Consider the following 13,492-nt stretch of genomic DNA (forward strand, 5'->3'; position numbering starts at 1 on the left):
TTTCAACTCCGCATATAATGGTTTCAGTGGGGATGCTTTTGGGAGTGACTGCAAAGTTGAATCCTTTGGAAAGGACATTGGTTTCGGCTTTGGTGAGGATCCTATCTGAGATATTATGCACTGTTTGTTTCATGTGTGTCTGTGAGGGTGGAGGGGATTGTTTCTTGCGTTCTTGTAGTCTTCGGAGTTTGTTGGTGTGTGTGTCTGTCTTGAGTGTGGTCTGTGTTTCGGCTCTTCAGACGGCAAGTTGTTTGGATTTGTCCCAAAGTGCGGGGTGGATCTTGTTGCTGAGTTTGAGGTGAAGTGTGAGGAGATCCTTGTTGATTCGGTCTAGGAGGAATCTTTTTCTGTGGAGTTCATTTCTGATTAGGGCTAGTTCTGTTCTTTTCAGAATGCGTTTGGTGGCTGCAGAGTTGGAGTGGAATTTCAGTTGGAAGCCTGTGGGGATTAAATTTTGATCTCGGCAGTTGCGTAGGAATGCAAGGTCACATAAAATGGAAGCTCTTTGGACTTCAAGTTTTTCATAGGTCCTGGTCAGATGGTGGATTTCCTCTCCGTAGAGGTGCGATATTTGTTTTCTCAGGTTTTCGCGGGTGTTTGTATGTAGGTCTTTGGTTATTCGGGTCTTCTCCCACGTAAAATTGGAAGTGTCCTGGCGACGTTTCGACGAAGTCTCATTCGTCATCTTCAGGCTGGTGTTCTCGGCTTCGTGCTTCCAGGATCAATGTGAGATCGCAGCTGTCTCTTCCTTTTAACTGCTAGTGGGGGTGTGAGCTGATTGGGTGGGAACTTGGCTGTGTTCTGATTGGGTGGAGGTGTGTTCTGATTGGTTAGGGGCTTGGCTGTGCTCTGATTGGATGCGGGTTGGTTGTGCTCTGATTGGCTGGGGGTGTGTTCTGATAGGGTGGGGGCTTGACTGTGCTCAGGTTGGTCTGAGTTGCAGGGGGATTTGAACTCATGACCTGCATTGCTGTTGTTTGGCTCCGCATTCGTGGTCGTGCCACATCTTCATAGAGTGTGTCAGTTTGCTTCATGTATGGATTGGAGGGGTTTAAAGTGGTTAATGATGCAGCTGTGGTCTGGCTTCTGGTTTGTGGTCATGCCTCATCATCGGTGTGGGCTTGGGCTTGCTTTTTGCGTAGATGTGTGGAGGTGACGTCCTGTGTGGGTTTTGTGAGTGTGGGTCTGGTGTTTTGGATTCGTTTGTCAATAAGGGCGGGTTTCCAAATGACTGGTAGGCGGGAGGTATCATCTCGTTTATTCATGCTGTGAATAAACGAGATGATAGCAACCCCCCATCCAATCAGAGCACAGCCAAGTCCCCAACCAATCAGAACACACCTCCACCCAATCAAACACAGCCAAGCTCCCACCCAATTAGTTCACACCCCCACTGGCAGTTAAAAGGAAGAAACAGCTGCGATCACACATTGCTCCTAGAAGCACGAAGCCGAAAACATCAGCCTGAAGATGACGAATGAGACTTTGCCGAAACGTCGCCAAGACACTTCCAACTCTACGCGGGAGAAAACCCAAATAACCAAAGACCTACATACAAACACCTGCGAAAACCTCAGAAAACACACACACATATATATATATATAGTTAAAATCTCGGGTGTTTTCCCGCATCATTTAAAAGTCTGTTAGTTAAAATGCTTAAAATCCTGGCTAAGATCTCAGCTCAAAATCCTCCAAAACCCCAACAAAACACTTTGTAAGGTCTTTTAAAACTCTGACTAAAATTCCAACCAACACTTTAAAGGTTTGGCAACATTTTGACAAGCTCTCTATCTTGTCATCTTCTGGCCTTTACTATCAGTTTAGAAGTTGTGGGTCCTGCTTCATTATCCTAGCTGCAGCCTGACTGCGTGTTAACGGCCCAGCTTTCTCTGATTCCCTATTAATAACTGTCAACTGCAAAGAGGTAAGAATTCTAGTAGGTATCACAGCACCACTGGTTGCCTGTTGAGATCTCAGCATATCTTCTGGTTCGGTTCTTTCTCTCTCCCTATTGCTAGCTATCATCTGCAAAGAGGAAAGGATTCTGGCAGGCATTACAACACCACTGGTTGCCTCTTAGGATCTCTGCCTATCCTCTGATGTTAAAACTCGAGTTTCCCTCAGCGCAGGTCTCCAAATACTTGATAACCTAGAAGCGTCATCACGTCTGTTCATATTCTGCGGCCTCTTTTAAATTTTGATAACCTCCCTAATTATTCTCTTAGTAAGATGTTCCTCTTTCACCACTGTTCTAGTATTGTTGAAGTTGATCTTTTGTCCCGTGGCCTTCATGTGTTGTACCAAGGAAGAAGTTCGCTCTTCTTTTTTCACTGCGTTTTTGTGTTCTTCTAAACACACACCTATTCATCTATTTCTCTGTCCAATGTAAGATGACTGACATGAGGCACATGGCACTTCATATACCCCTTGATTTTCCAGCTCAATTTTATCCTTGGGGTTTCTTAACATCATCGATATTTTTCTATCTGCGCGGAACACTGTTTTTATTTTGTGTTTCTGTAATATCTTACTAATTTTATCGGTGGTCCCTTTTATATAGGGCAGGATGGCTTTTCCCATATTCTGTTCTTCTTCTTGGGTTTCGCTCTGTCCTGATGTCCCTTGCCGGATTATACTTCTAATTTTATTTTCATGGAACCCATTTGCCATTAATACCTCTGTGAGAGTCTGAAGCTCTGTTTGTACATGTGCCTTATCTGCTAGATGTTTAGTTCTAGTAATTAAAGTTTTTGCCATTGAATTTATTTGTGAAGGATGATGGTGTGAGTATGTGTTTAGGTATTGATTTGTGTGTGCCTTCTTTTGGTAGACACTATGTTCTAGGGTGCCATCAGTTTTCTTGTATATTAATACATCTAAGAATGAGAGTTGATTTTCAATCTCCATTTCCATAGTGAACTGTATCTTCAGATGCATGTTATTCAAATGTGCTAGAAAATTGTTTAGCTTGTCTTTTCCATGGGGCCAGATCTACATATCTAAGCCATAATTTTGGTTTATAAGTAGTTTGTTCCAACGCCTTAATTTCTAATCCCTCCATGAACAGATTGGAATAATTGGTGGGAGTGGTGATCCCATTGGTGCTCATTGCATTTGTTTATATCTTTGCCCATTGTACATGAAATAGGTGTTAGAAAGGCAATGCTCTGCCAATTTTATGATGTGGTTTGGTGGTTGGTATTTATTTTTGATCATTGCTAGAGCTTCTATACTGGGTACTTGGGTGAATAATGAGAACACATCAAAGCTTACAAGTAGGTCACCCTCTTCTATGCATTGGTTTCTCAGAATTTCTATGAGATGATATGAGTTCTGCACATAAGAAGCAATCAATTCCACAAACTGTTGTAGTTGTTTGGCTAAATATCTAGCCAAGTTTTGTAGCGGAGAGTCTATGGAGCTAACTATGGGTCTGAGAGGTATGCCCTCTTTATGTATTTTTGGGAGGCCAGATAGTTTTGGAAATTTCGATGACTTCTCTCTAGGGATGATTGTTTGTTGAACTTCTTTATCTATGGGACTGGCCTTTATCTTGGTTTTGGTAGTTTTTTCTAAATATGAGGTTGGTCAGTACTTAACGGTTTATACGTAACATCTTGGAGGAGCTCGAGCAACTTTTTGTCGTAATCCACCGTATTCATTATCATCATAGCATTGCCTTTGTCTGCGGGCAGTATGATTATACCGTCATCCTTTCTTAGTTCCTGAAATGCTCTATATTCTTCTCTGGACAGATTACTTTTAGGGGGTTTACTAGTGCAGATAATATTAGTAACCTCATGCCTAATTTTATCAGCATCCTCAAACTTAAGTTTTGTTAAGATGGCTTCCACTTCATATATTATTGTTTCTGTAGGAATTCTCTTGAGTGTTACTGCAAAATTAAAGCCCTTTGTTAAGACGCTTGTTTCCAAATCTTTAAAGTGTTGGTTAGGATTTTAGCCAGAGTTTTAAAAGACCTTACAAAGTGTTTTGTTGGGATTTTGGAGGATTTTGAGCTGAGATCTTAGCCAGGATTTTAAGCATTTTAACTAACAGACTTTTAAATGACGCGGGAAAACACCTGAGATTTTAACGTTTTACATACACACACCCGCGAAAACTTGAGAAGATATATATATACTTCAAGACTGTCTGATTCCATGAGGACTCTAGATGGCCTGCAGATAAAATTAATATAAATATATATTTGGGTCTTTTCCCGTGTAAGATTATAAGAAAATTTTACACGGGAAAAGAACCGAATACACCAAGACTTGCATACCTGTACCCGTGAAAATCTACAAAAACAAATACACACACACACACACACACACACACACACACACACATCATAGATTTTCACGGGTAGATTGAGAGTATTTTGGCGACATTTCGACAAGGACCCACTCGTCATCTTCAGGCTAGTGTCTTCGGCTTCGTGCTTGTGCGAGCAAAGCATGATCGGAGATGCCGTCTCTCTATAAATACTGGTGGGGAGGTGTGGAGTGCTGGCTTTGTTGTTGTAAGCGGGTTGGTTGGCTGTGTTGTTACATCTTGATTAGTAGATGGAGTTGATGTTTGCAGATTAGTCGGCTGTTTCATAACATCCTGTGTGGCTAAGGTCCTAGCTGTGTGCCCATTAGCCTTTTGTGTTGTAATGACCTGGGTAATGGGTTCTGTGGTAGCATCCTGAGCTCTAGTGTTGTGACATCCTGAGTCCTGTGCTGCAACATCCTGGGTAGTTAGCTGTGTTGTAACATCCTGAGTTCTGTGATGTATTGTCTTGAGCAGATGGTTGTGATGCAACATCCCGGGCTTTGGTTTGGCTCCGAGTCTGAGGTCTTGTTATGTGCTTATGGCGTGTGTTAGTTTGCTTTGTGTGGGGATCGGACCAGTATTTATAGAGAGACGGCATCTCCGATCATGCTTTGCTCGCACAAGCATGAAGCCGAAGACACCAGCCTGAAGATGACGAGGGGCACCTCATCGAAACAACGTCAAGATACTCTCAATTTTACACGGGAAAAGACCCGAATACACCAAAACTTGCGTATGTATGTATGTATGTATGTATGTATGTATGTATGTATGTATATGCATATGCATATATGTTTTCTTTCCTTTTTGTAGGCTTTATGTGTATTTCTCTTTATACACATAGGAAGAACGTAGGAAGAACCTGGCTAAAGAGAAATACATGTGTGTGTGTGTGTGTGTGTGTGTGTGTGTGTGTGTGTGTGTATTTGTTTTCTGAGGTTTTCGCGGGTATTTGTATGTAGGTCTTTGGTTATTCGGGTTTTGTCCCGCGTAAAATTGGAAGTACCTTGGCGACATTACGACGAAGTCTCATTCATCATCTTCAGGCAGGTATCTTTGGCCTTGTGCTTCTAGGAGCAATGTGTGATCATGGTTATTTCTTTTTTTCAACTGCCAGTGGGGGTATGAACTGATTGGGTGGGAGTATGGCTGTGCTACGAAGGTGTCGTCTACGTATCTGAGCCAGAGTTTGGGTTTGTGATCAGATTTTTCAAGGGCTTGGGTTTCAAAATGTTCCATGTAGAGGTTTGCGATGACAGGTGAGAGAGGTGATCCAATGGGCTCAGATACGTAGATGACACCTTCGTAATCTGGCCACACGGGAAAGAAAAACTGGACAACTTCCTCACACACCTCAATAGCCTACACCCCAAAATAAAGTTCACCATGGAAACAGAAGCTAACAACCAACTTTCCTTCCTGGATGTCTTAGTCTACAAGAAATACAATGGCTCCCTAGGACACACCATCTACCAGAAGAAAACACACACAAAGCGCTATCTGCACGCACTCTCACACCACCACCCAGCACAGATCAACTCCGTAGCCAAGACACTCATCTCCAGAACAAAACGCTTAGCTGAGGAACAACACCTAAAAACCGAACCACACACTCTCACTAATGTACTAACATCCAACGGATTCCAAAGAAACAAGATTATCACCCTAATCCAAAAAGAGACATCCACTAAAATCCAAGACAGAGAACAAGAAAACGGCAAAGCCCTCCTCCCATACATAAAAGGCACCACAGACAGAATAAGCAAGATCCTCCACAAACACAACATCAAGACAGCATTCTGCACAAACCGAAAAATATCCACCATTCTAAGAAACCCCAAAGACAAAACTGAGTTAGAAAATCAAGGAGTATATGAAATCCCATGCACCGCCTGCCCCACCTCATACATCGGACAAACCAACAGAAGAATAAATGCACGCATCGAAGAACACAAAAACTCAGTCAGAAAAGAGGAACCAACTTCTTCCCTAGTCCAACACCTTAAAGCCACAGGACATGAAATTGATTTAAAAAAAACCAAAACTATCGCCAAAACTGAACACTTTAATAACAGAATAATCAGAGAAGCCATTGAGATAGAAAAACGTTCCCACAGCATGAATAAAAGGGGTGATACCTCCCGCCTACCAGCCATTTGGAAACCCGCCCTTATTGACAAACGAATCCCAAACACCAGACCCACACTCACAAAAACCACACAGGACGTCACCTCCACACATCCACGCAAAAAGCAAGCCCAAGCCCACACCGATGATGAGGCATGACCACAAACCAGAAGCCAGACCACAGCTGCATCATTAACCACTTTAAACCCCTCCAATCCATACATGAAGCAAACTGACACACTCTATGAAGATGCGGCACGACCATGAGCGCGGAGCCAAACAACAGCAACGCAGGTCATGAGTTCAAATCCCCCTGCAACTCAGACCAACCTGAGCACAGTCAAGCCCCCACCCTATCAGAACATACCCCCAGCCAATCACAGCACAGCCAACCCCCGCCCAATCAGAGCACAGCCAAGCCCCCTCCCAATCAGAACACACCTCCACCCAATCAGAACACATCCATGCTCCCACCCAATCAGATCATACCCCCACTGGCAGTTGAAAAGAAGAAACAACCACGATCACACATTGCTCCTAGAAGCACAAGGCCGAAGACACCAGCCTGAAGATGACAAATGAGACTTCGTCGAAACATCGCCAAGGTACTTCCAATTTTACGCAGGACAAAACCCGAATAACCAAAGACCTACACACACACACATAGACACACACACACACACACACATTTATTTATTTATTTATTTATTTATTTATTTATTTATTTATTTATTTATTTATTTATTTATTTATTTATTTATTTATTTATTTATTTGTGTTTTTTTCCCTTCTGCATACATATGCATATAACAGAAATAATAAACCAAATAAAAATAGACTCTGTGCCATAAGTGCCATGGTACCATTTCCTTATCCTAATATTTTTTTAAAAAAATATATTACTAAAATCTACATCTATGTTTAATCTGAATATATTAACAACCAGTTTCCTTCTAAACATTATCAAACATGACAAAATTTCTATCTTTTAGCACATTGCATTATTATTATTATTTAGAATTTGTTCTGTCTTGCTGTTTTATCAAAATGGATTATAACCTCTGGCATCTTTTGTAATAAGATAAAAATTAATATCATGAGAAGCCTTTATTTTCCCAGTACCTTTATTTTCTCTAGCTCCTGAAGCCTCTCATATAGTTGTTCCTGTAGTGCTTCTTTCTCACTGGTCAGCTGTGCTAAGCGCTCCTTCTGAGATTTAATTCTTTCTTTACACTGATGAAGCAAGTTTTCTTTATGTTTTACTCGCTGAGTTAGAGTTTCTATTGTTTTATCAGCATTCTCATTACCAACTACGAACAGCAAAAAAATTATGTTTGGTTTTCATTTGATAGTTCACATGTACCAAAGTCTGCACAGTGCTGCCAATTATATGAACTGCTCCTCTATATGATTAACTCTTCACATGGTTCCTGCTACTTATGGAAATAAGGTTGTCCTTCTATACAACATCTGTTCCATATTTAAAGTTGCTTGGCCCAATACAGCTGCTCAACTAGTTAAACAAATAATTCTTGATTTTGATCTTCAGAATGATAGAGGCAAATCTCATTTCCAGGAACTCTTTTATAGCCCTGCTGGATTCCCACATACTTCCAAACATCACTTCTATTATACCCAGAAGAACACTGATCCTAGAAAGTTTTAATTCATTACCATTAACCTGACAGAGGGAAAGATTAACAATACCGTATATTCAGGGCAATCTTGTATTTAATCAAGACTCACTATAAAGTCAGCCACTGGTTTGTGATCAATGGTATTATCTACTTGTTGACAGTGCCGGCAGGACAGAAATTGAAATTATCCATATCTTTCACATTTTCTGTTGAAAATTTCCAGTAATGTTTCTAAACTCTACTCATCACTACTGACATTAAGATTTGGGATTTAGCTTTTACTTTAGAGCAGCAGTGGGCAATTAATTTTTTCAAGGGGCTACATGAGAGGCTGGTCTGAACCAATGTCCTCAAATTCCATCACCTCAACTCAGGCTACTCCAGGCGAAGAGCAAGTGCTGCACAGGGACAGAAAAATGCTTCTTTTCTCACCCGCCCATGGTTATCAGCTGAGTGAAGGAAGCATGGTGACTGCGCAGAGCCATACCAAACTCTGCCCCCTACAGCATGCTTATTTATATTTGATTTCTAACTTCCAATTGACCTCACACAGGCCGGAAAGAGATATCCAAAAGGCCAGATGTGGCCCAGAGACCATAAAATACCCAGGTCTGTTTTAGAGAGTCTTATGCAAAATATTAATTATGCTAAAAGTTTTCTCCAATGTTCCTTCATTATGTAGCTTTGTTAATGTGCATTACATTTTGGTTTTATTTGTATTACTATTTGTATTATTACTATTGCTTTGCTTTACTCTTGTGGGGGATTTTTGTAAATCAATAAATTAAATACATAGCATAATTTTCTGGATTAATATTTATCAGTCTCATTATTAATTAATTTACTGCATTATTTATGCCAAGGATGGCACAGTGGTTAAAACGCTGGGCTTGTGGGCTGCAAAGCCGGCAGCCTAGGTTCAAGGCCAAAGATCCATGGGAAAGAGTGAACTCCCGTTCTCGGCCCAGCTCCTGCCAATCTAGCAGTTTGAAAGCAAGCAAATGCAAGTAGATAAATAGGCATTTCAGTGGGAAGGTAACAGCGTTCTGTGATATCATGCTGGCCACATGACTAAGGAAATGTCTTCAGACAGCGCTGGCTCAATGGCCTTGAAACAGATATGAGCATCACCCCCTATAGTCAATAATGACTAGGGGAGTAAAATCTGCAGGGATTCCTTTACCTTTACCTTATTATTTATGCCAATCTTTAGTCTTGAAAAATCATTTTATGCCTCATTATGTAATATAATATAAAATAATTAAAAGCAGTTAATAAAAGTTAAGAGCATCCACAAAAACATGGTTTAAAACTGTTTGGCAGTGCCTGACATAGTTTTCATGTTTACATTATTCAAGAAGAGAATAACTGTAATTGGGCCTGCCAAACTTCCATCAGACAGGCATCTTAGAGACGTATAATTTTTGAATGAAAATGTTATTATTCAATTGTCCTCCAGTGTTATAAGGATGTGACATTTTCTAATCTTTATATATTAACCAGAGAATTAAAAAGGAATTTTAAGTATTTGACTTATGATTCTATACTAAATGATAAACAATTTCTAAGAATTTTAATTAAATTTATCAGAGAAGGGAGACAGCCTAAGTGAAAATTAGTTGGCAACGTTGTTTTATTTTTATATTTATTTTAGCCCAGATATTCCAAAAAGAATCACCATTAATTTTTTTAGGACTACTACATAAATGTAACATTTTACCATATTTTCCTATTTCTTTCCCCATTTTATTGCTTCTTGCCTTCTATTTTTTCCTTTTCTATCAAACAAAATATAAAAACAGAACTAAAAAAACCCAAGAAAGTTAAAAAGGAAAAGAATGGAGTAACAAAAGCAAAAGACATGAAAAAAGAAAAAGAAATTTGGTAATATACACTACTATGATTTCAAAGTTATACTGTTTATTTCTTCCAATAATTAAACCTCTAGTTTGTACACAATAAATTCACCCTCTGCAAGTAGAATTTTTCTCAAGCCATCAGCATCAATGGAACTGGGAAGTGAAAATTTTTGCTGATACACTAGGAAATATTAAGGAAAAAAACCCTTAATACTGCTAAAATAGTTTAAAAATTACAAGCGGCCAGCCCTATGTATCGGAACTCTGAAAATTTCCCACTATTCTTTAACATTTAGTGTGTTTTCTTTTTTAAGATAAGAACTTACCAGGACCTGCTGACTGCAAAGTATTTTCCATATTCTGATTTTTTACAGGACTCTGAACTTGTGACTGAGTTTGGACATTTGGAATCGGTAGTTCAATGTTTATCTCATTACTATGCAATTGTTGCTTCAGTAATGATACCTGCATGAGCAAAATATTTATCCATTCAACAGTTAGGCATAAGTTAGGATTTACTGATTTTTTTTTTAAACTAGTTATACAAATTTCTGCATTGTCCTATGTGACTGAAACAGCAGAAAAAGCTGTTAGAAGACAACTCCAAATAAAGTGGAATGATCCATATGGCCTCTGCAACAGCTTTTTCCTGAACTTTCCTTTTGATACATATTATCTTTCAAAATACTGCAAAACATACAGTATGTAGTTAAATACATCCAAGTGAGTTTTTTTCTCCAGTATATTTAAATCATTTTTTCTTTAAGTATCATAAATCACACCATATTAACAGCCAGGTTAGTATAGTGGTTAAGGAAGGCTAAAAACTGGGAGACTGTGAGTTCTAGTCCCATCTTGGACACAAAACCAGCTGGGTAACTATGGGCCAATCACTTTTTCTGAGTCCTAGGAAAAAGGCAATATTAAACCATTTCTGAAAAATCTTGCCAAGAAAACTAATAATTTGTCGAGACAGTCTTTAGAATCAGACAATTTAAAAGAAGAAATATATATATTTATATTACCATCGTTGTATATCAGATTCTCAAAATGAAATGGGCATTTATTTGAAAAGATACAAAGATACAACACATGAAACTAATTATAGATACTTCAACGACAATAATTGGGACCAGCAACTTTATCTCTAAGCATCACAGTAGTGAATTGTGATGTCACGTGACAGCACTAACTTAAAACAGCAGCAGTTCTGATCACTATAGTTAAACAAATCACACAAAGTCATTAGGGAAGATGTTACACAGTTACTTTATTAATGTTGTTAGAAATTCAGAGTGAAGTTGCAAATGTTGGGCATGTGACCATAAGATGCTGCAACCATCATAAAAGCAAGCCAGTTGCCAGTTGCTGAAATTGTGACCATGGGGATGCTTGTAACAGTTGCAAATCAAGGATTGGCCATAATTATTCTTGTTCAGCAGTGTTGTAATGGAACGCTTGCTGATCAAGGACTTTCTCTAAATACCTTACAGATAGCACAGCATTTAGCAAAAAAATAGTTGATGAAGAATAGTTCTTCAAGAATGTTTCGGAAACCTCTCTTTTAAATCAAGCAGTTACCTGTGTCTGCAGGACTCTGATAATTTGGTCCTTTTCCTCTAAGGATGCAGCAAATTCTTCCTGAAGATGCCTCTTCATTTTTTGATCTATCTTAAGTTCCTATCATAATATTTTGACAGAAATATAAAACAACTTTAAAGCATGTGTTTGTAAATATATTCTGTAGAAATCTAAATTTAGCTGGATTTATAACTTTCACTGCTACCATATAAAATCCTATTATAGAACAGTTAGGGTACAATACTATTCTTTTAGTTTTTCCACTTTCCTGTGTGGATCTTATTCTATTTTACGTCACAATATCTTAACAACCTTATTATTTTAAGGAAGTATAAAACTACATTTTAACATGGAGCAGTACAGTAACACTTTCAATCTTTTTAGTACTTTATTAGTATATTTCAAAGAGCATAAAGAAAGAAAAGCCAATCAGACCTTTATCAAGATGAAAAGCTTACAGAAGGGTACAAGTTTTAAAAAAGGGAATCACCCCAAGTTTCTTTAAATGGAAACATAAAGAAAATATAGTTAGGAAAACAGGAAAAAAATACAGAATGAATCTGTAGTGTCTATAATCCTAGATTCCTCAGAAACTTATCAGGAGTATCCCAATTAGAAGACTGATAATAGACAAACTGTGTAGTGAATGTTTCAGAATACAAACTGAACATTCACATAAAATGATTCGCGCCCTGATCTATCCCAATTTTCATAACCAGCAAAACTCATAATTAACTATGCTAACAAAAAACATTGTTTCAAATAAAATAGTATAGTTTAATAATAATAATTGGGAAGACAGCAACAGATGCCACTCTACAAAGAAGCTGGAGAAGCAGTAGACTACCTACTAAGCTGCTGTAAAAAGTTTGCACAAACTGACTACAAACAATGCAGGACAAAGTAGCAACTTTGTCATGCCATTGATATTGATATTTCAAGAAATACCATTTGCCTGCAAGCAAGAAGTGATGGGACCACAAAACAGACAAAGTAATCTAATGTGCTCTGGGACTTTAGAATGTCAAACTCACAGAACTTCCGGTTGGCGCCGCAGGGACACAGACGGGGAAATGACGAGCTCCGCAGAGCTTCGCCAAAACCCCGTCTGCTAAGCTGCCGCCGACAGGTCTGCGGACCTCCCCTGTCTTGTAGGGACAGGGGGACAAGAAGGGATCCCTTGGACGGCCGAGAGGAACGGGCAGGTTCCTCGGGGCCAGAGGCTTTCCCTTCACGCCGGCAGCAGTGGAATGACAGCCATGGCGGCTGTCCTGAAATTGCAGCAACTGGGTACAAAGATCATGCTGGAGGAGAGGAGAAGAAGCGGAGAAGAATAGAGAGCGAGTATCTCGAAGCCGGGTGAGTGACACCAACCCAGGCAAAATAACACATATATTTGGACTTTAAAAAAAAAGACCCCAAACTTCAAATAGCGGCTACAGAGCTGTGGGGCTTGAAGATTGAAAAAGAAAAAAAAATGGAAATGAAGACCCGAAATAGACTTTGCTTTATTAAATTTGGATTAATTGGCTTTTAACAACTCAGTAAATTGACTTTGCTTTTATTTGGAACGGATTGGAGAAATGTCTCTTTGGGAGTTTACACCTTTGAAAGTTAACGAAGCTAATGAAGACAGATAGACGGATGGCTACAAAATTGCCATGGAATCTGCGGTGACTAAGCAGGAAAGTGGATTGAAGATATTTTTCTTTCTGTTTGAAAAAGAAACATTTTAAATGGCTTTTTACTTTGGATTACTTTGAAATTAACATTAGATCTATGGACTTTGGAGATTTCTACTTTGTCCCAGATGATTTTAAGAAGAAAGAAGAAATATTTTGGACATTTGACAATGGAAATTAACAAGTTTAGCAAAAAAAATTAGATGTGGCGCAGGAAAAAAAGATAGGAAGTTGATGCATCACACATGGAACAGACATTATAAAAGCATTAAAGGAATATACA

The 13,492-nt window shown here is 39.1% G+C and overlaps 1 protein-coding gene across 13 annotated transcripts in view; it reads right to left on the bottom strand.

Annotated features, from left to right (window-relative positions):
• Nucleotides 1–13,492, bottom strand: part of GOLGA4 (golgin A4) — a 268,354-nt gene that overhangs the window by 189,391 nt on the left and 65,471 nt on the right. For 9 of the 13 annotated variants that reach the window (XR_015733921.1, XR_015733922.1, XM_087892450.1 and 6 more), the window contains 3 exons: nucleotides 11,528–11,626; nucleotides 10,273–10,411; nucleotides 7,573–7,760 (listed from right to left, as the gene is read on the bottom strand). The exons of 2 other annotated variants lie outside the window; for them this stretch is intronic. Coding sequence is in view for 7 of the 11 variants with exons in the window: in XM_087892450.1 (XP_087748576.1) it covers nucleotides 7,573–7,760; nucleotides 10,273–10,411; nucleotides 11,528–11,626 (426 nt within the window). In the remaining 4 variants the exon portion in view is untranslated. The remainder of the gene's footprint in view (nucleotides 1–7,572; nucleotides 7,761–10,272; nucleotides 10,412–11,527; nucleotides 11,627–13,492) is intronic. 2 more of the 13 variants (XM_087892453.1, XM_087892454.1) reach the window with 1 other exon arrangement.

This window comes from Pantherophis guttatus, chromosome 4 (assembly GCF_059756535.1).
Source record: "Pantherophis guttatus breed Tessera chromosome 4, ASM5975653v1, whole genome shotgun sequence".
Classification (NCBI taxonomy): Eukaryota; Metazoa; Chordata; class Lepidosauria; order Squamata; family Colubridae; genus Pantherophis; species Pantherophis guttatus.